The 22,834-nt window shown below is 35.5% G+C and overlaps 1 protein-coding gene across 3 annotated transcripts; it reads left to right on the plus strand.

Annotated features, from left to right (window-relative positions):
• Positions 1 to 790: 790 nt before the first annotated feature.
• Positions 791 to 22,049, plus strand: b3gnt2b (UDP-GlcNAc:betaGal beta-1,3-N-acetylglucosaminyltransferase 2b). Of its 3 annotated transcripts, none has more exons than XM_065255210.2 (3): positions 791 to 890; positions 10,770 to 10,897; positions 18,423 to 22,049. In XM_065255210.2, exon 3 carries the CDS (start codon positions 18,441 to 18,443, stop codon positions 19,629 to 19,631), a length of 1,191 nt encoding a protein of 396 aa, XP_065111282.1. In that variant the 5' UTR covers positions 791 to 890; positions 10,770 to 10,897; positions 18,423 to 18,440; the 3' UTR covers positions 19,632 to 22,049. The 3 variants fall into 3 exon arrangements, with proteins under 3 accessions (XP_065111282.1, XP_073668419.1, XP_065111283.1); XM_065255211.2 differs by lacking the exon at positions 791 to 890 and adding an exon at positions 900 to 1,047; XM_073812318.1 differs by lacking the exon at positions 10,770 to 10,897 and having other exon boundaries at positions 836 to 890.
• The last annotated feature ends 785 nt before the right edge of the window (positions 22,050 to 22,834 follow it).

A 22,834-nucleotide genomic window follows, 5' to 3' on the forward strand; every position in this document is an offset into this window, starting at 1 on the left:
TAAAGTTAATATAAAACCAACACACAAAATGTGCTGAATTAAATATGGACAAATACTCTGTGGGGTGGTTTCCCGGACAGGGATTAGCTTAAACCGGGACTAGGCCTTAGTTTAATTATAAAATATAACTTGTTTTAACATCCATGCCTTACTAAAAACATTACTTGTGTGCATTTTGAGGCAAAAGAAAGGGCACTGATGTATTTTAAGATATGTCAGTGCAAGTTGTTTTCAGTTTGGACAGCTCTTACATTTATTTTAGTCTAGGACTAGTCTAATCCCTGTCCGGGAAACTGCCCCTGTGTGTCCAGGTCAGCAAAAAATTAAAAGATGAGATTCATTACCAAAGGCATTATTTATTTGTTCCACAATGAAGCATACATAAGCCAGGTCTGACTTCATGGTCTGTCTGAGTAAGCTTGGCAAAGGGAATCCTAAAGAACCTTGTGAAATTCGACACCAGTCTGTCAGTCCTGTTTCAGTTCATATCACAACAAAAAAGCAAAGCACTGAACAAACTAAAGATAATGAAAAATGTAAATAAGTTAGTCAACTTAACTCAATGCACACACCTAACTGTCAGATCACTCTTTTACAAGTGGTAGCAGGAGTTAATAATTTAGGATACTTTTGTCTTAACCTTAATACCTAAAGCACTATATATGCTGCACAGAAAAAAAGTCCACATCTTGTCAAATTTTCTAGTAAATAACACTCAGTATTCATAGAACTAATGTAAAGATCGCAGTATGAATATTGTACCCGGGGGAGGGTTTTCTTACGCCGCCCTTTTGTTTTACATGTAACCGGGAGGAGTGTCCTCGTGTATTGGCAGATTTTTGAGACCGGCAGGATGTGAATACAAACGATCTCACAGCTGGCGTTGAAAGGTAATCATGACTTTCAAAATTACAAGACAAAAGTTTCGCTTTTGATCAAATCGGTATCGATGTAAGTTTGATAGTAAGGCGAAGTTCGTGTGTTCCTGGTTTAACTTTTTGTTGTGTATGCTGGGGTAGCGCGAGACGGCAGATCCTGCGCGTGCGGGTGAGTTTTGATGTTAGCTGATGCGCTAAAGCACTAACAAGTTACGCTCTTTACTCGCTGTACTTCTTTCTTTAAACCAAAATGTTTTCGGTTTTATTTGAAAAATGCTGTGAAGAAAGTTGGGGTGTCTATTGGTGTCTTTTAGTCTTTTCTCAGATATAAAGTAGGGTAGGTGTTGCTGTGTGCGTAGCTGTTTTGCGTCACCTAGGAGAGAAAGAGAGAGATAGAGAGAGACGGTGATTGATTTCACTTGATGGTTTAGGAGAAACGTTGCAATTGCAATGAATAAAAATATTTAGATTGTAAATAAACAGTGAGCTTTAATGATTTGGAAAAACAACAACCACTAAAGGTTGTGTAATTTATACACGGAGAAAGTGTGTCAATACATTAGGATTGCTGTAGTGCAAGTTAATACTACGCTTCCATGTAATACACAGGGACGTATTTACTGAACGTATTGACAAGACTAGTCAATGTAAATTTGTTTAATAATATTGAATATTCTCTATATGTACCCTCCTTATTATTTATCTGCTAAACTTGAAATGTTTCACATGGTCACATCTTATGTTTGATTCCCACATAGGGAGATGTCTCTTTGATGTCTGCGTTAACATAGGCAATACGTATATTTTTTAAGTGTTTGCTCGTCTGCAATAAGACATATTACGTTAGACATATAGAAGATTTCTGCAAGAGGTTTTTGGTTTAGAGTGTATGAGAAACAGCTCTTTCTAAGACCTTTATCAGATTTTTTTACACAGCAGATGTTTTCCAGATCTTTAGCAGACATATTACCTGTGATATCTTGGTCGTAATTGATTACCAGTTCAGGTGTTGTGGTATGAATCTTGTTTGCATGTAGTTTGCATTGCTACTTTTGCATACAAAAAAATGACGAATCAAATGCAGCTTTGTAAGTGTTTTATAATGCCACATATACTTTATATTAATAATTGTCTGTTTTTCCATATGCCTCTGCTAGCTGCTTATTAGCAATGCAAAATGTTGAAAAGTATTATAAAAATAAATTTGAACTAAATTGTATTCAGATAGTTTTATACTTTAACTACAATGTTTAATTTCTTTCATGATACTACTTAGTACATTTACATTTTGTCATTTTGCAGACTCTTTTGTCCAAAGCGACTTACAAGTGAGGTAAAGAATGGAAGCAATTATAGCAACACAAGAACAGCAATACATAAGTGCACTGGAAATAGTCTCATCAAGTCCAACACAATATACATAGCCAAGAGGTTGTTAGTATTTTTGTTTTGTTTTGTTTTGTTTTGTTTTTAGGATAAGTAGCAATAAAGAGAATGGTAAATGGAGAAAGAGATAAAGAGAAAGGTAACTAAAGAAAGATAGTAAGTCCGTTGTTAGGAAGTGAGGTAATGGCGGAAGAGATGGGTTTTTAGCCGAGTCTTAAAGACAGCTACAGTGTCAGCAGATCGTGTCACGACCGGCAGTTCATTCCACAGTTGTGGAACAGTTCCTGAGAAGGTACGCGTTAGTGTTTTCTTAAAGGAACACGCCGACTTTTTGGGACTTTAGCTTATTCACCGTATCCCCCAGAGTTAGATAAGTCCATACCTTTTTCATCTCCGTGAGTGCCGTAACTCTGTCTGACGCTCCCATCGCTAGCTTAGCTTAGCACAAAGGCTGGAAGTAAATGGCTCTAGCTAGCATAATGCTCCCATTAAGTGACAAAATAATGCTAACGTTTTCCTATTTATATGATGTGATTTGTAACGTCACAGTGTGTACAAATAACATGGTCATTTGAGACACAGCCATCTTTTAACCGTATACATACTGGAACTGTATTTTCAGAAGGCGAAATAATTAGCGCAACACTTGCGCAAACTCTCTGCTCCTCACCATGTGGCCGCTTGGCAACAAAACTCGCAGAAATTTGAAGCAGTTTTACTTGCCGCCTATGACTAGTGTTGCAAAATTCCAGCAATTTTTAAGGCTGGAAACTTTCCATGGGAATATATGGGATTTACTGGGAATAAACTGGGAATTTGAAAACATTACAGAACTTAAATGTAGTTAAAAAAATCTTGCAGCATAATTTTATTTAAAACAACAATATTTAAAGGGCACATATCATGAAAATCTGACTTTTTCCATGTTTAAGTGCTATAATTGGGTCTTTTGTGCTTCTATCAACGTTGTTTACCGGAAATTACTGTAACCTTTACACCCATTTGCAACCCTACATCATGACCCGGTTGTTTAATTACTGGGACCACCCAATTTCAATGAAATCCAGTACTTCCAGAAGTTGTTATGTAACAGAATCAGTATTCAAAAAAACTTTCAGAAACGTATTCAAAAGCAGATGAAGTGCATTCGGCACAGAAATACTCCATCATACATCAAATGGTTCTTTGAAACTTTGCCCATGTTTAGCATGAGAATCCAACTCTTTAACTGTGTTAATAAGTCAGAATGCATGAAATAAGACCCACCCATTTAAATGGCAGCTTTTTTAAATAGGTAGATAAAAACTCATAATTATCTTTGTTTTCTGTGTAATTTTTTACTATTCCTGTAGTGTATTCAGCATTCCTGGAAGGATTTTACAGGACAGTTTTGTATTTTTGTAGTCTTGTTTTAGAAAAAGTGACTCATATCACAGTATCACAGATACATTGTGGTATCAGTGTCTTCAGCACCCTGTTGTGATAGAGTTTAGCAGAAATAAGATTGGGGGGGACATAACGGATCCTTATGCCACACAGAAAGCAAAACTGAAAGTTTCTTTGTGTAGCAGTTCTTATATTGTTTCCCTATGACGAATCACGACTTTATCACTTTTAATTGCTTTGGATACAAGTATTTGCTTAATGCTTAAATGTTAAAGTCTGTACCTAAAATAAACTGAACTAAAATACTAGCCAAAGTCATTTTGTTGACCGTTCCACAAACTGTTTTGTGCTAGGGATGTTCATATTGACCCATTAACTGTTAACCGAAGGTAAGTATTTATGACTAATGATTAATATTATCAGTTATCTCTGTCTCACGCACGTCCGGCCGATTGCCTCTATACTAGACCATGACCGTAAACATCTCTATTTTTGCACATACAGAGGAAAAAGACGCAAAATACTTTTGGAAATGTGTGCTGCTTTAGAAATGATCACTGTGGTAGACAATCCACCGTCATAGGCAGTATTTTTTTTCTCAGGTTTTGACTAAAGTAGCTGATTGTGACGTTAGACTGAATTTGTTTCTACTTGTTTTCACCAGTGTGTAGAATGTAAGTCTCATTAGAAAGAGATCACAAACTCTCAAGGAATGTTTAGGCTTCATTAATTCTCTGCCTAAGGTTGGGACAACCCTGATTATAGGCCTCTTAGTAGATATAGATGTTGACTTGTTTTCAGAGAGTCTTTGCATCAAGCCTTTATCTTTGAGATGGTTTAATGAATTAAATCGTTTGTAGCATTATATCTATCTAAATATGACTTGATTTCCTGCTATGCCTTGTCGTGTTTGTAAAGTAATTCATTGAGAAGCACATATTTCTGTCATTTTTCTCAAAAAATCGTATGGTTAACCAGAAGAGCATGAAAAACCCAGGTAGGGTGATTAGTGGAAACCCCCTTAAGGCATACACACTACAGTTCTAAAATGACTCAGTAAATGCTATTCAATGGAATTGTACCCCAAAGGTGTCATCTCATTTTACCTGTTTAAATGCATTTTTGAGAAAAGCATTTTTGAAGCAGGGCCAATTCCTGTAAGCTATGGAAGGGTACATACATACATACATACATACGTGTATGTGTGTACGTATGTACGTATGTACCCTTCCATAGCTTACAGGCTAAATATATATATATATATATATCACAGTCGTGTTGAGTGGATAAATGTAATGGCCCATCAGTAGTGTTTAAATGAGTTTTTGGTGCAAATTAAAAGCATGCCCCACTTTCAATGAGTTTATCATAAACAACAGCGTTGTCTCTTATATGCAAATAAGAGATTAAATGAACTTTAAAGTAAGACCTCTCCCACCCAGTATATCTGCCAGCTCACCCTTCTATGGCTGTCAAAACACGGCCCTGGACACCATCAGTTTTATAAGATATGTTTGTAGGGATGGTTTCCTGGCATGCAGTGTTGTTGCTTTAAGTGTCCATTAAGATTGCGCATACCCTTTTATGTACTTTGTTTTGGCCGGTTGCATTCTGTTAAGCCACATGGGAAATATTCCACCCCGAATCAGACAATTAGCTTCAATGAAAGAGTATTCATCCTATTCCAGGAAATCTGCTTTAGAATTGCAGTCTTGGTCAAGCATCATATGAAGAGACTTTGCTAGACAGTTACAAGATGATGCGCTGTTAAAAACAGGATGCTTTTGTTTTTATTTGCAGTGCATACATCTTCAAGCTGCCTATCTATTTCAAAATGTTAGGCAAAATTAATTCTTACAGTTTTTATCCAGTGGATATATTTAATTAATTAAATTCCAGTGTCGTAGTGAAGTTCCTGTGTTTACCAGCTTCTTATTTTTATGTTTACAGTTACTGTGGGATATTGTGCTTTACATAATGTTTTGCGGGTGTTTGCTCATACATAGATGGGTTTGCAACCTGTTATTATTTGTCACTCACATACAGCATACAGAATTGAGTTTGAAAACACTTATATGCACAAACAAAATAATTGTCTATGTACAGTCTTAGTGCACCTGAGCACAGGTAGTTTATCACGGAGTGACCGTTTGCTTTTTAGAAGGGTGGAGCTTAAACCCAAGAGTTTTGCCCCACACATTATTACTACTATGAAAAAAAAAACTCTCACATGAGTAATAGAATAGTCACACACCTGACCTTAAGCTATTTATAGAGTATCTGCCATCATTGGCACACAACATGGCTTAATGGTTTTTTACACATTGGTAATGACTTTTTTTGTCAAATTGTTGTCATTGGGTGTGGGCTGTGTGTTATTCAAATCTTTTATTGCGTATAAGCAATGTTATGGTATGTATAACACCATTTTGTATTAAATAACCATTTGTTAATGAGTGTTTTCAGATTAAAACAGTGATTATTTGCTTCATAATGAAAGGCTTTGGCACAAGTTTAAAAACATCTGCAAGTTATGTAACCATTGTGTTTAAAAACCATTGTGTTCAGTGCTGCGTGCAAGTTTAATCAAATTGGTTATTCAATTCAGTTGAATCTTCTATTTTAAGTTTTTGACTATTATAGTTGAGATAACTTATAAATAGGGCTGGGCAAAAAAATAGATTTTTCGATTAATCGTTTTTTAAAACGTGGTCAATTAAAAATCGATTCTCAAAGAGCAGAATCGATTTTTTGTTTCATATTTATTTCTGCAAACATTGAACGGAGGAATGGAAGCATTTAAGATTTTGCAAGCAAGACGTGTTGTGGCCTTTTATTTTTTTTTATTAATTACCCACTTGTAAACTGCTGTTCACTGTTCTTTTTTATTAATATAGTATGTGTATTAAATCTATATTCATTGAGTTGAATCGAGAATCGATTATAAAAACCTACCTGAGAACCGGGATCGAAAATTGAATCGAGAATCGGAATCGAATCGATTTGATAGCTTGTGAATCGAAATCGAATCGATCTGGAACATCTGAATCGATACCCAGCCCTACTTATAAAAAAGTTGAAATGATTAAACTTAATGTGTTAAGTTATAGAACAACAAAAACGTAGGATCATATGATCTTTTACAGTGTAAACAGATCAACTAAAATTGTTAGATATTAGACTGTTCTGACAGCCATTGTTCTGATTGGATGATCTTGCTACATTTGAAGTCACAAGTATTGGCAATGTATGGTTTGCTATTACTGCATCAGGGTTATTATCATTAAATAAAACTATTTAAAAATATGTCTGTTAATTGAAATTAAATTAAATATTGGACTTAATATTAGCTTAAAAGAAAATTTGAATGTTGAGATAGCAATAAACTGAAATTAGGCCCTAAAATGATTAATTGTAATAAAAAAATTTTTTACAGAAATTGCAATATAAGTTTCAAATAAACGTATAAAAACTAATAAAAAGACCAATGCTTATTGCGAAATTACATGTAATTAAAAATTAAAATTAATTCAACATATCAATGACAATTAGGGCTGGGTATCGATTCAGATGTTCCAGAACGATTCGATTTAAATTCACAAGCTATCAAATCAATCCAATTTCGTTCTTGGTTCGATTCCGATTCTCGGGACGGTTTTTATACCCGATTCTCAATTCAACTCAATGAATATAGATTTAATACAAATACTATATTTATAAAAAAGAACAGTGAACATAAGTTTACAAGTGGGTATTTAATAAAATAAGAGATAAGGAGCCACAAACCTGTATATTAAACTCTTTTATTTTAGGTACACTTGGGTACGTTAAAACAGAACCCATGTCTAATTTTCAAATGCATACAATTATGTTAAATACAATACAATTGTAGAAAAAAAAATGAAAAATGTATGCTGAAAAATAAATCGAAAAACAATCATTTTTGCCCAGCTAGCCCTAATGACAATACAAAACAAGGCAAAAAATAACTTTACTGGAAACTATACTGGAAAGTGTGATATCCTTGCCAGCCATACAAAATTAAATCCACTTTGCATTGTGGGCACCATTTAATAACAAGTTAATATTTGTTTTTGTTTGGGAAACATCCGGCTCTGTATTTTGCATTATTTCAGTCATGTGAAAACGATGTAAAGCAGTCCTGCTCACTGATTGTAATGGTACAAACAGTATAGCAAAATCTCTGTTGGTACATTTCTACAACCACATGGCATTACCTACACTGTAAACTCAAACAGTACATGTACTCTAAATTAGTGAACTGTACTCAAACCAGTAAAAAAAGAGTTTTTATTCAACTTAAACGTTTTATGTGCGATCAAAGATTTCACAGCTTTGAGTTCTACAAACTCATTAGCCCAAAAAAATAAATAATAACTTTCAAACGGTGTAATTTTAAATACATCAGTCTCGTTTTAACAAACACTGCAAATAATTACAAACTTTTGGTGGTTGTGATGACGTTTATGGAATTTATTCTGCCAGTTAAGCTAAGAAAGAGTTTGGCACTGCAAATTTACTTCGGTTTACTGTTAAATCAGCACAATTGGTTGACAAGGATTTCCAGTTCCCAGCATGCTTTGCATTACTGCATTATGAGAGCATTTTTTCTTACATTTTATTTGGTTTTCAATAAAGAGAAAGACTCAATAATGTTAAACATTCATTTATGTTGGATATTTAGAAGAGTTTGCTATTTTTTTGTTTTGTGGTTATCATTGTTCATAAGTGTTGTACTTGTGGTTTGGGTGTTTTCACATATAGTTTATTTTAAAAGAACCAAACCCAGTTTACTTAAAGGTACACTATGTTTTTATTTTTTTTATTTGTTATTAGTCAAAATCAATATGTTTATTCATAAATCTGTCCTCATTGGTGTCAAATTACCTCTCCCGATGATCTGACTTTTCTTTGTAAGCTTAGAATTTCTTCTCTTTGTTTACATTGAACGGGCAAGTCCTAAAAGGCTTCCATGTTGTTTTGCCATATTGAAAAACTATAATAGCAGAGAGGGACAAAAAGCACTAGACTACTGAAACACGTTTTCGTTCAGAACACGTGAACCAGCTGAAACAAACAAGGAGATCAGTGAGTACATAACGGCTACCGTAGTTGCAACACGAATTTGGAAAAGCGAGGCGCTAAAGGGTTTGAATGCTAAATACAATTTCACCACTAGATGGGGGAAAATCCTACTTATTGTCCCTTTAAAGTGAACCAGAAAAGAAACTAGCCGAATGTGACCCCGTCCTTGTGGTGTTTACAAATAGTTATTTTTTGGTCCTCTTCAGAACTGAAGTGATCTCTTTCTTTTTCATATCACAACTTAATAAGAACTCCGATCACAACTTTCTGTGCAGCAGTTAATTTTGATACATGTCAAAACCACACGTGAATCCGGATGGGACCTCATTGCTTTTACATGCCAAAAAGAAATCGAACCACAAAAGAATCCAAAAGCGAACCGTACTCAGACAGACCACCTACAGATGTGGTCTGAATACTTTTCACTTTTGGATTCTTTTGGGGTCCTCTTCTGGGGGTCTGATATTACTTGCTTTGTTAACATAAAAACCATTTGAACTGCTCCGAGGGCTTTAAGGGCTCAAACAAACTAGGTGTGAAAACTAGGTGTAGGTTGGATATGTGTTGCTATATAATATAAATAATATCTTTGTGAAGTCAATGCCAGCACTGAGCTCAGTTTCTTTACACTTAAATACACATACACATTACAGACAGAGTCACATTGTTTCTTTGACTTAAAAATAATGAATGGTAGACACTACTTATGGTAAAATTGTAGTTTTAAGTATAGTGTACTTAATTATTAAATTCAATGAAATGTAAACTTTTATGTTTAGATTAGTTGTAATTTATAAATATTACATACTTAAAATGTTTTGAGTTGGTTTATTTAAATGTTTTAATTTTTAATCGGTTCCCAAAAAAAAATTGTTTTTTGCTGTAAAATTTCCAGTACGCAGTTGCTCAAGTTCCTTTACCAGCCAACAGGTTGGCCAACATCCTTTCTTAACCATAAATGTAGTTGACTTTCAGTTTAACCGTCCGGTCTTAGTAAAGCAGTTTCTGGGCTTGTGAAAGCATCTTAGATCATTCTGGACTTTTTTTATTTAACGAAATGAGTCTTCCATCCATTGAGCTTTTTATTCCTTTTTGTTGGCTCACTTCAGTAGTTTTGTTATTGATACATTAACCCATGGGTTTTTGTTGGGGGTGTTTGTTTCATGGGCAATTATGCTCCACGGTAACAGTGTTTATTTTATCTCCCATCTTCTTCACACTCCTCTGACCTCAGTGGAAGACATCTGAGTGATATATTGAAACTTCTAGTGAAGTAATATGAAGACATAATAGGACCTAGAGTAAGAGTAACATTTATCTGGTTTAAAATTGGCCTAAACCAGAGGTTCTTCACTTACGTAGTCTGAGGAAGGGTTGTAGAGACCCGAAACGTTACTCCTAATAAATTTATGAAAGGGAGCTGTTTGGTGTGCGGATCCTTCTCTTTTTTTTTTTTTCTTCACTTACCTGCCTGCAATTTTCCTGGTATTCCTGAAGACCTTGGTTCGCTTGCTGAGGGGTGGATTTTGACGGCCAGAGTTGAGAACCCCTGGCCTAAACCATATCTTTCCAGACCTTTAGACTTAAGGCAGAAGGTCTGGACATTAAAGCAGCTTTCATTGTACAAGGACCACCCCCGACTTACTAACAGTAACATATTAACATTAGCATTGGGGATGTAAGGAGTGAAACCAACCTAAATGGAAACTCTGAAACTTTGTTCTTCTCAAAAAGGCTTTGGTATAACAAACGGTAGTTTAAGCAGCCAGGAATCTGTGTAGCTCGGTTGATGTCTGTTGTGAAAAGATCCTTGAGCAGCCTTAAGGTGAAACTGTTGTTTGTCTTTTGTGTTTGTCATTTCAAGCATGTACAGCAAATGGCTCAGATGAGGCATGGCCTACTTCTGTGTGTGAACATGCAGTGTTTACTCTAGCTGTTACAGGTTTTGGAGGTTAGCACAGGTTAACATGTTTTGTAGCTTTCTTATTTTCAAACCTTCGTTTTTCTCTCCAGATCGGGGTTTCGTCTCTACATTGTTCCCATTTCTGTGACTCGTTCTACCAGTGTGTCAGAATGGGCTAAAACAACTGCTAGCAACTGAGCACCATACACCTGGACCCTCCAGTCTCACCTGTGCACGGGTAAACACTTCATGCATTGTAAAAAAATATTTTGCTGCTTTAAATTTCAAAAGTATAATTAATTTGACTGTAAGTCATTTGAACTTAATATTTAAATCTTGACTTGTGATGAGTTGCTGTAAATTGGTTTAAAAAAGTTGAAATTGCTTAACTTTTGTGTTAATGTTGTAAACATGTTTGGAATGATTGTAAACTTTGAAAAAAAAATGAAGCATAAAGTTAAAACAACATTCAATTCAACATACTATTTTAAGTTTTGGCCTGTGATAAGTTGACATAACTTATAAAAACAAGTTGAAATTGTTTAACTTCATTTGTTAAAGACATTTAACAAAACTGCTTTATTTTTGTACAGTGTACACACTTTTCCCTGAAGTAATTGTCTTGTAAAAAAAGCAGTTCTGATTGTATAAGTTTTAGTTGTTATTTGGTCTTTTTCAATGCTGATTCTTAATAATATTTAAAGGCGGTGTGCATGATTTTTGAAAAACACTTTGGAAAAAAAGGGAGTCTGGCCAAGTACCAAAACACACTTGTAGCCAATCAGCAGTAAGGGGTGTGTCTACTAACTGACATTGTTGCCTGGTTTGCGTATGTGTGGGGCGGGCCTATCAAAAGAAGGTCCAGATTATTTTGGGGTAGGGGCTTGTTTGTTTAGATGATTTCAAATGTTAACATTGGCTTTCAGAGATCATGCACCCCGACTTTAATGATAGCAAATCAGATATACACAAAACTGCTTACATTTAATAATAATTTAATAATTTTTGACTTAATGTATACTACGTTAAGTAAAGGTAAATTGTGTGTGTGTGTGTGTGTGTGCGCGCGCAAATGTGTGGGTGCGTGCGTGCGCGTGTGCGTAACAACCTCTCATTCCATTGTCAAATCAGATTGGAAATGTAGTCTTAAAATACAGCTATGCCACTTTTCCAGGTATTTGTTTATTTTTTAAATATTTCATATTATTATTTAATGTGGGATCTAAAGTCTACACTAAATAGTTAAAGAAGTAAGCTTGGGGGAATGAGGAGTTGATTAAATAAAAGAGTGAATTCATGTGTAGCAGGGGTTGCTGAGAGAAAAAAGCAGTGAAACGAGACAAAAGGAGTTAGTAGAGAGAAGCAACAGGTAGATGGTACAGGTCGGTGCATGTGCAGACTAAAAGAAAAGAATAATAAATGCAAAGAATGCAGAAGCTGACAGGTTATGTAAAGATTTATTTAAAGAAGAGGAGGATCATGTTTTATTTGACAGCCTGTAAGATCAAGTAATATTTGTGTTTGTTGACAGCCCTTTTATCTATCTATCTAGCTATCTATCTCCTATAGTCAGCTAACTCTCACCTCTAATTATAGTGCTGGCTTGCATATAAAATCAAAGGGTGGTTTCCCGGACAGGAATTAGACTAAAATAAATGTAAGAGCTGTCCAAGCTAAAAACAACTTGCACTGACATATCTTCAAATACATCAGTGCCATTTGTTTAGCCTCAAAATGCACACCGGTAATTGTTTAGTAAGGCATATTTGTTGAAATATTATTTATATTTCCTAATTAAGTCCTAGTCCTGGCTTAAGCTAATTTCTGTCCCGGAAACTGTCCGTTAAGTAAAAAACATCTTTATGTTGACTGATTTAAAAACATAATGATAAGGTCTGCCTTCTTTGCTTACAATGTTTTAGTGCAGTTGTCTCCAACATGGGCACCAGGTTGCCCACACAAAGTCTGTGAGTTGCCCTCCAAAGCACATTTCATTAATAGCCTTCAATTGAATACTTATTCATTACATATTTTTTATATTAGCTTTGCTTCTTGCTAAACATATAAACAAGTAAAATAAAATAAAATCAAGTAAAACAAAAATGTCAAAAAGGTTGCGCTCCCGATTGTTTAATCCATTGTGGTAGGCCTTGCTTTAAAAAAGGTAGAAATGTAGACAGTTGACACTTATGTGTGTGCTGTAGCATAAGTGCAAACACACATCCTTTGACAAACACTCCATCATGTTTTTCTTTTAACTGTATTTATTTAGAGGCTATTTGGGTATGGTTAGTGTAAACATACAGTAAGCTGTTCCAATAAAGCAGATAATAAAAGTCATTGTTTAAAAAGACAGTCCTACTTTCTTGTTATTTTCTAAAGGCTATTGTCATATTAGGCAGGGCAAGTTTATTTGTATAGCACATTTCATACACAGAGGTAATTCAAATTGCTTTACATAGAGATGAAAAACAATTGAAGAGTAAAATGCTTGGTATTTTTAAAGGACAAGTTTGGTATTTTTACAATTAAAGCCCAGTTTTCAGATGGTTTATGATGAAATGGAACGGTTTTGAGTGAAATTTCTACATATGCGGCTGCCCCAAGAATTTTCGGGTGTTTGTGTTTCACCTCCCACCTCTACAATGGGTGTATAGGTGCACTTGAACAATCCTTCCTAAAATGCATTAAACTTTCGTTTAAAAGACGTGAAACTCACCGAGTGGTCAGGGGTGTTCACTGACATGCTCATACAAAAATCGCTGCAAAAGATGCTTTCCAACAGGTGTTTTACCATTTGTTGTAAACTTGTGGACCTTTTTTTAATGTCTCACACCCGTATGTTCTTCCGCTGAGAGCTTGAATAATAGACACTCCAGCCCAGTTGCTTGCCAATTGCAAGAATACAAACAACGTTCCCGGTGGTGGAGTAATACCGTACCTCACAGCACATCTAATACAAGTCAATGTAGTTGAAAAAACTACGATAAAACCTGTTGGAATGCGTATTTTGCAGGAGTTAGTAGAGAGAAGCAACAGGTGGACAGGTCGGTGCATGTGCAGACTAAAAGAAAAGAATAATAAATGCAAAGAATGCAGAAGCTGACAGGTTATGTAAAGATTTATTTAAAGAAGAGGAGGATCATGTTTTATTTGACAGCCTGTAAGATCAAGTAATATTTGTGTTTGTTGACAGCCCTTTTATCTATCTATCTAGCTATCTATCTCCTATAGTCAGCTAACTCTCACCTCTAATTATAGTGCTGGCTTGCATATAAGTTTGATATTTTGTGTTTTACCATTTGTTGTAAACTTGTGGACCTATTTTTCCAAACGTCTCACACCCGTATGTTCTTCCGCTGAGGCTATGTTTACATTAATGCGTTTATCCTTTAAAACGCGTTACTTTTGCTACGTTTACGCCTTTCATCTACACTACATCACCGTTTTCGACCCTCATAAACGGATTCGTTTGCAAACGCTGAAGACCCTGTTTTAGTTTGAGAACTCAGACGTTGCTCTGAGTGTAAATGAACGTAGACGGAGTCTTATGTAAACGAACAGCTGATGTTAATGTGACAGCGCATCATTTTCAAAGTAAAAATTATTTTATTCATGTAAATGTTGGTTTGCAACGGAGGTTTTGCCAAAAATAGTAAACATCTACCAACCAGCTATTATAAACGCTATATCGGATTGTTTTAACATGTATCCTTATATATAATGTCTGTTTTATATTAATGTTTGAGTATTGTTGGGTTTAATGTGTTCATGTTTTGTTTAAATTTAGTTAGCTTACGAAAGATAGACTGTAATTTTAAACGCCATATAGGCGTTGTAAAGGCCAATATGAAGGGAGAATTGTAATGGGTCAGACATTATTTTTGAGTTTAATTTAAGTTTTGTTTGCTACTTTAAAATGAATTTCGTTTCAGATAATTTGTCTCTTAATTTTAATCGATGTTTTGTTGATAAGTTTTGTGAATATAAATTAATAAAAACAATAAACTCAACGTCATTAATATTTAATGCTCGTTTAGCCACTTGCGCTTTTAGCTATTTCTGTGTTGCTAGCGGAGGACGTGCACGGACCTCGCACACTTTTAAAAATTAATGCAATAAGCATTTCTGGTAGGCTAAAGCAATACTTCACCTCTTACTATGTTTGATTGAAGTTTGCATTTGCTAAAATTTATTTTAGCTTCAAGTTCGCTACTGTTTAGTACTGTTCACTTGAATGCTTTCTTTTTAAATCATAAAGACCTTTATGTTTAGTTATAAAAGCAAAATTAACCTATTAATCATATTAATATGTTGTAGGGGGGAGATAGAACAGTATAAGACTTTCCCAAACACATTTTTATAGGTTCAAAAACAGTGTCTGTTATAGTTGCCAGCAAAGGACCCAGGTATGACTTTTTGTCAATATCGCACACCCCTAGGCTGCGTAAACGCGCAAAGGTAAGCTATTATTAGAGTAATAAGTTATTTTACACTTTTATGCGCATGCCCAGTTACATGATTGGTCATGTTTCATGGGTTTTTGGTGGTGTATAGTGTGGATGAAGATTCTTTTTAAAATGCCAGTATAAACGAGGATCGTTTTCATTTTAAAATGCCGTTTTAAAACGCAAATGCTCTAATGTAAACATGGCCTGAGAGCTTGAATAATAGACACTCCAGCCCAGTTGCTTGCCAATTGCAAGAATACAAACAACGTTCCCGGTGGTGGAGTAATACCGTACCTCACAGCACATCTAATACAAGTCAATGGAGTTGAAAAAACTACGATAAAACCTGTTGGAATGTGTATTTTGCAGCGATGTTTGTGTGAGCATATCAGTGAACACCCCTGACCACTCGGTGAGTTTCACATCTTTTTAAACAAAAGTTTAATGCATTTTTGGAAGGATTGTTCCAGTGCACCTATAGACCCATTGTAGAGGTGGGAGGTGAAACAATAAACACCCGAAAATTCTCGGGGCAGCATCATATGTCGAAATTTCTGTCAAACCCATTCTATTTCATCATAAACAATCTGAAAACAGGGCTTTAAGTGTAAAATACCGAACTTGTCCTTTAACCGACCTGATCCTAATGATCTGAGTAATCTGTTAGGTTTATATTCATTTAGCATATCTGTAAAGTATTTAGCCATGAAGTGATACTTTAAACAATACTTTAAAATTTATATTAAATGTAACAGGAAGCCAGTGTAAGGTCCTGAGTACTGGAGTGATGTGCTCAGATTTTTTGGTTCTGGTCAAAACTCTGGCAGCAGCGTTGTATATGAGCTGCAGCTGTCTAATGGTCTTTTTGTATGGAGCTAGAAGAGTCTCAATAAAGATAAATGCACACACTACATTCACATATGCACACACAGGATTCATAAATACACATGCAGGATACACAAATGCACACAAAATTCACAAATGCACACACAAAATTTAAGAAGCACAGAAGATTCACAAATGCACACAAAATTCAGAAATGCACACAAAATTAATAAATACACAACCAATTCAGAAATGCAAACAACATTTACAAATGCACTCAAGATTCACAAATGCACAGGACAAGATTCAGAAATGTATTTCTGATGCACACACAAATATATCTTGATTTACAAACTGTTTTTGGTCTGTGAACTTTACTGCATTTGTGTGTGAATTTTGAGACTCCCCTGACTTGGCTCGACACACAAATGCCTTTTTTTAAACAGGGAATGATCTGCAACCAATCAGATATCTCCTCCTTGTTTTAGCCAATCACAATCTTTTTCGGTTTTATTGGCGGTTGGCAAACCAGCTTAAAGGTCATGTGATTGGCTTATAAGTAAACAATCCCCCATGTGGGGTGCGTTCTTGTGATTGGCTAAAACGAGGGGGAGATATCTGATTGGTTGCAGATCATTCCCTGTTTAAAAAAAGGCATTTGTGTGTCGAGCCAAGTCAGGGGAGTCTCAAAATTCACACACAAATGCAGTAAAGTTCACAGACCAAAAACAGTTTGTAAATCAAGATATATTTGTGTGTGCATCAGAAATACATTTCTGAATCTTGTCCGGTTACACTTTATTTTGATAGTCCACTTTAGACATTCTACTAACTATAAATAACTTTTCAACTACATGTCAACTAACTTTCAATATTTTGCAACTATTTGTCAACTAACTGTCATTAGTGTATTAGTAGACTGTAAGGGTTGGGGTTAGGTAAGAGGTTTGGGTTAGTGGAATAAGTTGACATGCACCTGCAAAGATACTTAAAGACATTTGAATGTCTGTTGAGAATCTCAACTTGAGATACCATCACAATAAAGTGTTAGTAGATATTAAGCAGACATTCTACTAATTCTCTAAAGACTGGTAGTTGATAAGTAGTTGCAAAGTTACTTATAATTAGTTAAATTTCTAAAGTGGACTATCGAAATAAAGTGTTACCTCTTGTCCTGTGCATTTGTGAATCTTGAGTGCATTTGTAAATGTTGTTTGCATTTCTGAATTGGTTGTGTATTTATGAATTTTGTGTGCATTTCTGAATTTTGTGTGCATTTGTGAATCTTCTGTGCTTCTTAAATTTTGTGTGTGCATTTGTGAATTTTGTGTGCATTTGTGTATCCTGCATGTGTATTTATGAATCCTGTATGTGCATATGTGAATGTAGTGTGTGCATTTATCTTTATTGAGACTCTTCTAGCTCCATATTTTTGGGGATCCCAATAAAGGGTCCATTGCAATAATCCACCCTGCTGGTGATGAAAGCATGAACAAGTTTTTCTAAGTCTTGTCTTGAGACAAAACTTCTGATTATGGCTAAAATTAAACAGACAGGAGATCAAGTGATTGACGTTTGGACTTCATTAGGCATTAAGCAGACGCTTTTATATAGAGATTTTAAAAGTGAAGAAGGAAAGCGTGAAGATTTGTCATTACCTGAATCTTCTTTATGTGTAGAAAAAAAGTAGGCTATAATAATGTATAATATAATTTATATAATAATAATAATAATATTATAATATTTTCTGTATTATAATGTAAATGTTATATATCAATATTAATTATAGCCTAGTATTTTATTATAGCGTACGTGATTATTGCGTGTTAGTGGTTTTAGGTTTTCTTGAATTTTTGCGTACATTTAGAAGAAATATTTGATACGAACGTTTTAGTTAAATCACTATTTGTTCGTGAAAACAACAGTACGCACATCTCACATGCAAATTTGTGCTTACGCATGCTTAGTAAATGAGACCCATTTGTCCTATGTAAAATTACTGTAATGCCCTGCCTTTCATGGCCCGTTGGTTTTCTATTCACTTTTAATTCAATCTTTTAATTCTGGCTGTATTTTCTTTTAGGCTTTACTGTTTCTCAGTTAAGTGTTATATAATCCTATTTTGTCTTGCTTTGAGTGTTCTCTGAAAAGGACTGGAGAGTGTCTTGTTTATTGTAGGGAGGCAAACAGAGAGCACATACAGTTGCCATTACTGTCTTTGTGGTTGTAGACACTAATGGGTTTAAAAAATAAAGACTTGTAACGCTTGAAATAAAACTGAAAAAAGGTTGAGAGAAGACAGATTGCTCAAAAAGAGCAAAGAAAGTTGGTAGCCCTGATGAAAAGCTTCCTATAGTGCTGAGCAGTATACCTAAAATTTGGTTATCTTTCCAAATTTTGATTCAAGCCTGACATCTGGTTAGTTGCTCAGATGTGCTGGTAAACAATATTTTCTGACATACCCCCATTTTTTTCTCTGTTTTCCAGGCAGTGAGACTTGGCACCATGCAAGGACCACGAAGGAAAGTGAAGGTCATGCTGATGATGACAATGGTGTTCATCTTCATAATCGTGGAGGTCTCTCGTAATGCTGGCAAGGGTGGTGACAAGAATAAGCTGTTGATTCCCTCAAAGCGTTTCTGGGCAAAAGATTCTCCCAGTAATGCCTACTGGAATCGCCAACAACAACAGCTAAACTACATCAACAACCACAACCTAAAAAATCTCAACATTACAACTGAAGAACTTCCATATTGGCTAAACAATACTGTCAGTATGGACTCCTGTGAGCCAGATTTCAGGGTGACGACACAGGTTAAGGATTACAATTCTCTCCCGCAACGCTTCAAGGACTTTTTGTTGTATATGCGCTGCAGGTCGTATCCCATTGTGGTCGATCAACCACATACATGCAAAGACCAACCGTTCTTACTCCTAGCAATTAAATCTTTAGTCCCCCACTTTGATCGACGTCAGGCGATCCGGGAGTCGTGGGGAAAAGCTGGCCGTGTTGCGAACAAGACTGTTGTTACGGTTTTTCTTCTTGGAAATGCTGCCACAGAGGACCACTTTCCTGATCTGTCCAAGATGCTCTACCATGAAAGCTCCATGCATGGAGATATTCTTCAGTGGGATTATAGGGACACCTTCTTCAACCTCACCATCAAGGATGTGCTTTTTCTGGAATGGCTGATTACGCGCTGTCCTGGGGCTAGTTACATCTTCAAAGGAGACGACGATGTTTTTGTTAACACCATTCGCATTGTAGAATTCCTTAGCAATCTGTCCGATGCCAAAGCCAAGGAACTTTTTGTAGGGGATGTGATTACAAATGCCGGCCCACATAGAGACAAAAAAGTGAAGTATTTCATTCCAGAAAGCGTTTTTGTTGGGACGTACCCTGCGTACGCAGGTGGAGGAGGCTACCTGTTCTCGGGACAGCTGGCCAAGAGACTTCATGAAGTCTCAAGAAAGGTGCCTCTCTACCCTATCGATGATGTCTACACAGGTATGTGCCTTATGAAACTGGGCCTTGCTCCTGAGAAGCACAAAGGCTTCAGGACTTTTGATATAGAAGAGAAGTACCGTGATAATGCCTGTGCCTACAACAGCCTGATGTTAGTCCACCCCAGGAGTCCACAATATATGATCCAAATCTGGAGCTGGCTGAACGACCCAGCTTTAAACTGTCAGTAAACTCTCAGGGTTGCTCATTTAAATAATTTTAGGGTTATTCATTTGTGATGTTCATTATTGTCATTGTGTGCATGCAAACTTTTAGAGTATCAATCCATTACACTGTAAAGGACAGAAGAAACAACTATTTAGATATGTGTGTATATAATGTAAGTGTGGGTCCAAACGGCTGTCCACAAAGTATTGCAATAGCAACCTCTGTTGGTAATGTTACAAGTATTTAAAAAGTGCTCCTTTGACAACACTGGTTGAAAGGTCAGATATGCTGGAGAATAGGGGATTATGGGCAGTTCAATTCAGCTGGTCTGGATGTGACTTAATAGATATTGTGTTATGCTATAGCTCATTTTGACTACATGAAGAGTTAATTTAAATGAGTTAAATCTTACAATGCCTTAAGGCAGCTACATTGTAAAAGAGAGTGTAGAAATTCTCAAGGCACCATTCATCAGATATCACAATGACAGAACCCCTTTGAACTTATAGGCACCTTTCAAAGTGTCTTAAACGCCCTGTTTATGTACCTAAAGTTATCAGAGAAGCTCAGTGATTTAGTGGAAACCTCATGATAACAAATACTTTGATGCAATCAAAATGTAATCAGAAGTTAACAGATTACATCGAGTAAACAGGGGGTTTTTACACTCTTTAAATGTTTTTCGAGGTTCTTTACATGCAATTTTAGAATGTATACATTTAAGATTGTTCCAAAATGTTCTTTTGCAATATCAGACAATCACTTGTTGGACCAAACAGCAGATTAGCCAATGCTAGACTTGCTGTTCCCTTTTCATAAAGTCCATGAAAATAAATGCTGCATATTTTGCTGATAAACCTGACTAAAACACTTGTGCCTTGCTAATATGAACAGTCTCAGGATGCTCACCCTGCTGAAATGAAATACTCAAATTATTTTTAGGTTTGAAAATAATATATTTTGTATGGTAGATGTGTATTAGGTCTTAGAGTAAATGAGGAAAGGTTGTGGGGTCTTTGTTTCAATTTTCATTAAAATTTCAAGAATTCTTTGACTAAATTCAAGCAACTTCCAGTTTTCAAAAGCCTTTTCAACCACAGGTATTTCACTGTTTTGTCATAATTTCCATTCTGTTTCGGAGTAGTAGAAGAGACTCAACTGGCTGCCCTTGTTACTAAATAGAATGGCCCCCAAGTGTGTTATAGTGACCCCTACTGTTGAAAGCAGAGTTTTTAAATAAAACACTGGAACCTTTTTCATAACTTGGCATTGAAACGGTGCTATTACTCCCCAGACTTCTGTCTGATAGAGTATTAAAATAATGAGCATATTCTGCCAGTCTACTAGAAGTTTATTTTTCTTGTGTTGTTTTGGTTAGGGCTATGCACCAGCACAGCAGTAGCCTGTTTATCTAAATTAGTCACATTTAAAGGTTTGTTGACCATCCACTTAAATAAATATTTTCTGCTTGCAATGCATCACTATTTTAGTTTTTAAGTTATTCAGTGGGCTGTGAGGAATAAAGGTCATAAGTATGTTTATGCTATTGTCTGGAAATGGTAGGGCAAGCACATCACTTAACATCCTGATGCTGTGTTTGGTAATTGAAACAAAAGTTTACGTGTTCTCATTGCACAAAAGGCTCATTTCTAAACTATTAGGTGACATTTTCAGCTGATCACAAAGGTCGATTGTACATGTTTTATACATTGGTATTAATAGATTTTACTACACACGTTTAAGGCCTCTAACTTCTCAGAACTCCGTACAATTTTGTCTTTGCTGAATATGGTTGTGATTGAAGGCAGACCTATGATGGGTTAATTATGAATTGGACTCATAGCATTATAAACACTCCTTCACAGTTGTAGTTTTTGTGTATCAGATAACCTGTTTTAAAGTACGTAAAGAAGGTTTTTATAATGCCTCCAGAACATTGGATCTAGGTTTATCACAATATTTGATTGTTAATGTTTCAGATGTGCTAGGTTAATGTGCGTGCGTGCGTGTGTGTAATTATGTATATTTATATGTATTCATGTGTATATGTATACAAGTTTGGTAGTGATTGTCTTGAGTCTGAGAGATGTAATTGTAATACATTTCCAGGAATTAAACTGTAGTTCTGTCACCTGAATGTCATTGGGTTTTATAAATAAATATACACCATTTCAAGTGAAATTCCTAATAAATTATAGATACTTTCCAGTAAAAGAATTCAGTCAAATGGGTTACCTGAAAATATGTTTTGAAAATCATAGCCTTTTATTTATTTTTTGCCAATATTTTTGAGATCTGTAAAAGCACCAAAATGTGCCTAATGTGTCTGATTATGTGACAATCGTCATTTTGAATATTAAAATGCACATTTTTGTTAATATTTTTGTTCTGTCGATGCTGGCTCTTGATTTAATTCCCATAATAAATGAAGTAAGCTTGAATGATTTGTACCTTTTTCAAAATAGAGTCCTTTAATTTTATATAATAAAAGATTTACATAAAGATTACATAATATATTATTATATATATTTGCCATTCATTTACTATTAAGATCTTCTATTTTTTTTATTAATGCATTTTTTTCTCATGCCTACTCTCTTTCTGTAGTCCTAATGATGATACAGTGTGAGCAGGATAATTCATCTCTCTTTTTTTAACAGCAGGGGGCATCTTGGTGCTTAATGTTTGTTTTACGAATCGGGCATCTTCGAGGGAAAACTGAATGTCACCTTGATTTTCTATGGTGCTTCGTCATGATCAGTTCTGGAATCTTGTTCCAACATAAGATGTCATTTTCACCTAACATCCCATCATTCAATTAAAGGGGATCACAAATAATCTGTGGCTCAGTAAGAGGTCTAGTGCATGGCTAAAAACAGCCTATACTGAGAAAACACTCAATCTTATTCACACTTTAATCTGACTATATGGTTATGCAATTATTTCCCCACTGTGTTTCAGGCTGGGATGAGTTCTGTTGTACAGTATGAGTAGGGGAGAGCGGGGTAAGTTGTCACACTGTTCATAACTCCAACACTAGAGGCACTATCTCAAAAATCAAATAGCCACTTTGTGTGACGACCGACTTCTATAGTCAACTTCGTGTTCACATGTGGTCCAGATCGCTCTAATTTGATGTTAACACAATTTTCTTATTTTCGGTTTAAAAGTAAAGGAAAACACATCTTATTCACACTTTTTGACATTTTGAAATGTCATGCCAAAT

Source organism: Paramisgurnus dabryanus, chromosome 17 (genome assembly GCF_030506205.2).
Source record: "Paramisgurnus dabryanus chromosome 17, PD_genome_1.1, whole genome shotgun sequence".
NCBI classification, from domain to species: Eukaryota; Metazoa; Chordata; class Actinopteri; order Cypriniformes; family Cobitidae; genus Paramisgurnus; species Paramisgurnus dabryanus.

What these genes read in the sequence shown, in the direction of transcription:
- b3gnt2b (XM_065255210.2), top strand. Translation starts at nt 18,441, where the DNA reads ATGCAAGGACCACGAAGGAAAGTGAAGGTCATGCTGATGATGACAATG.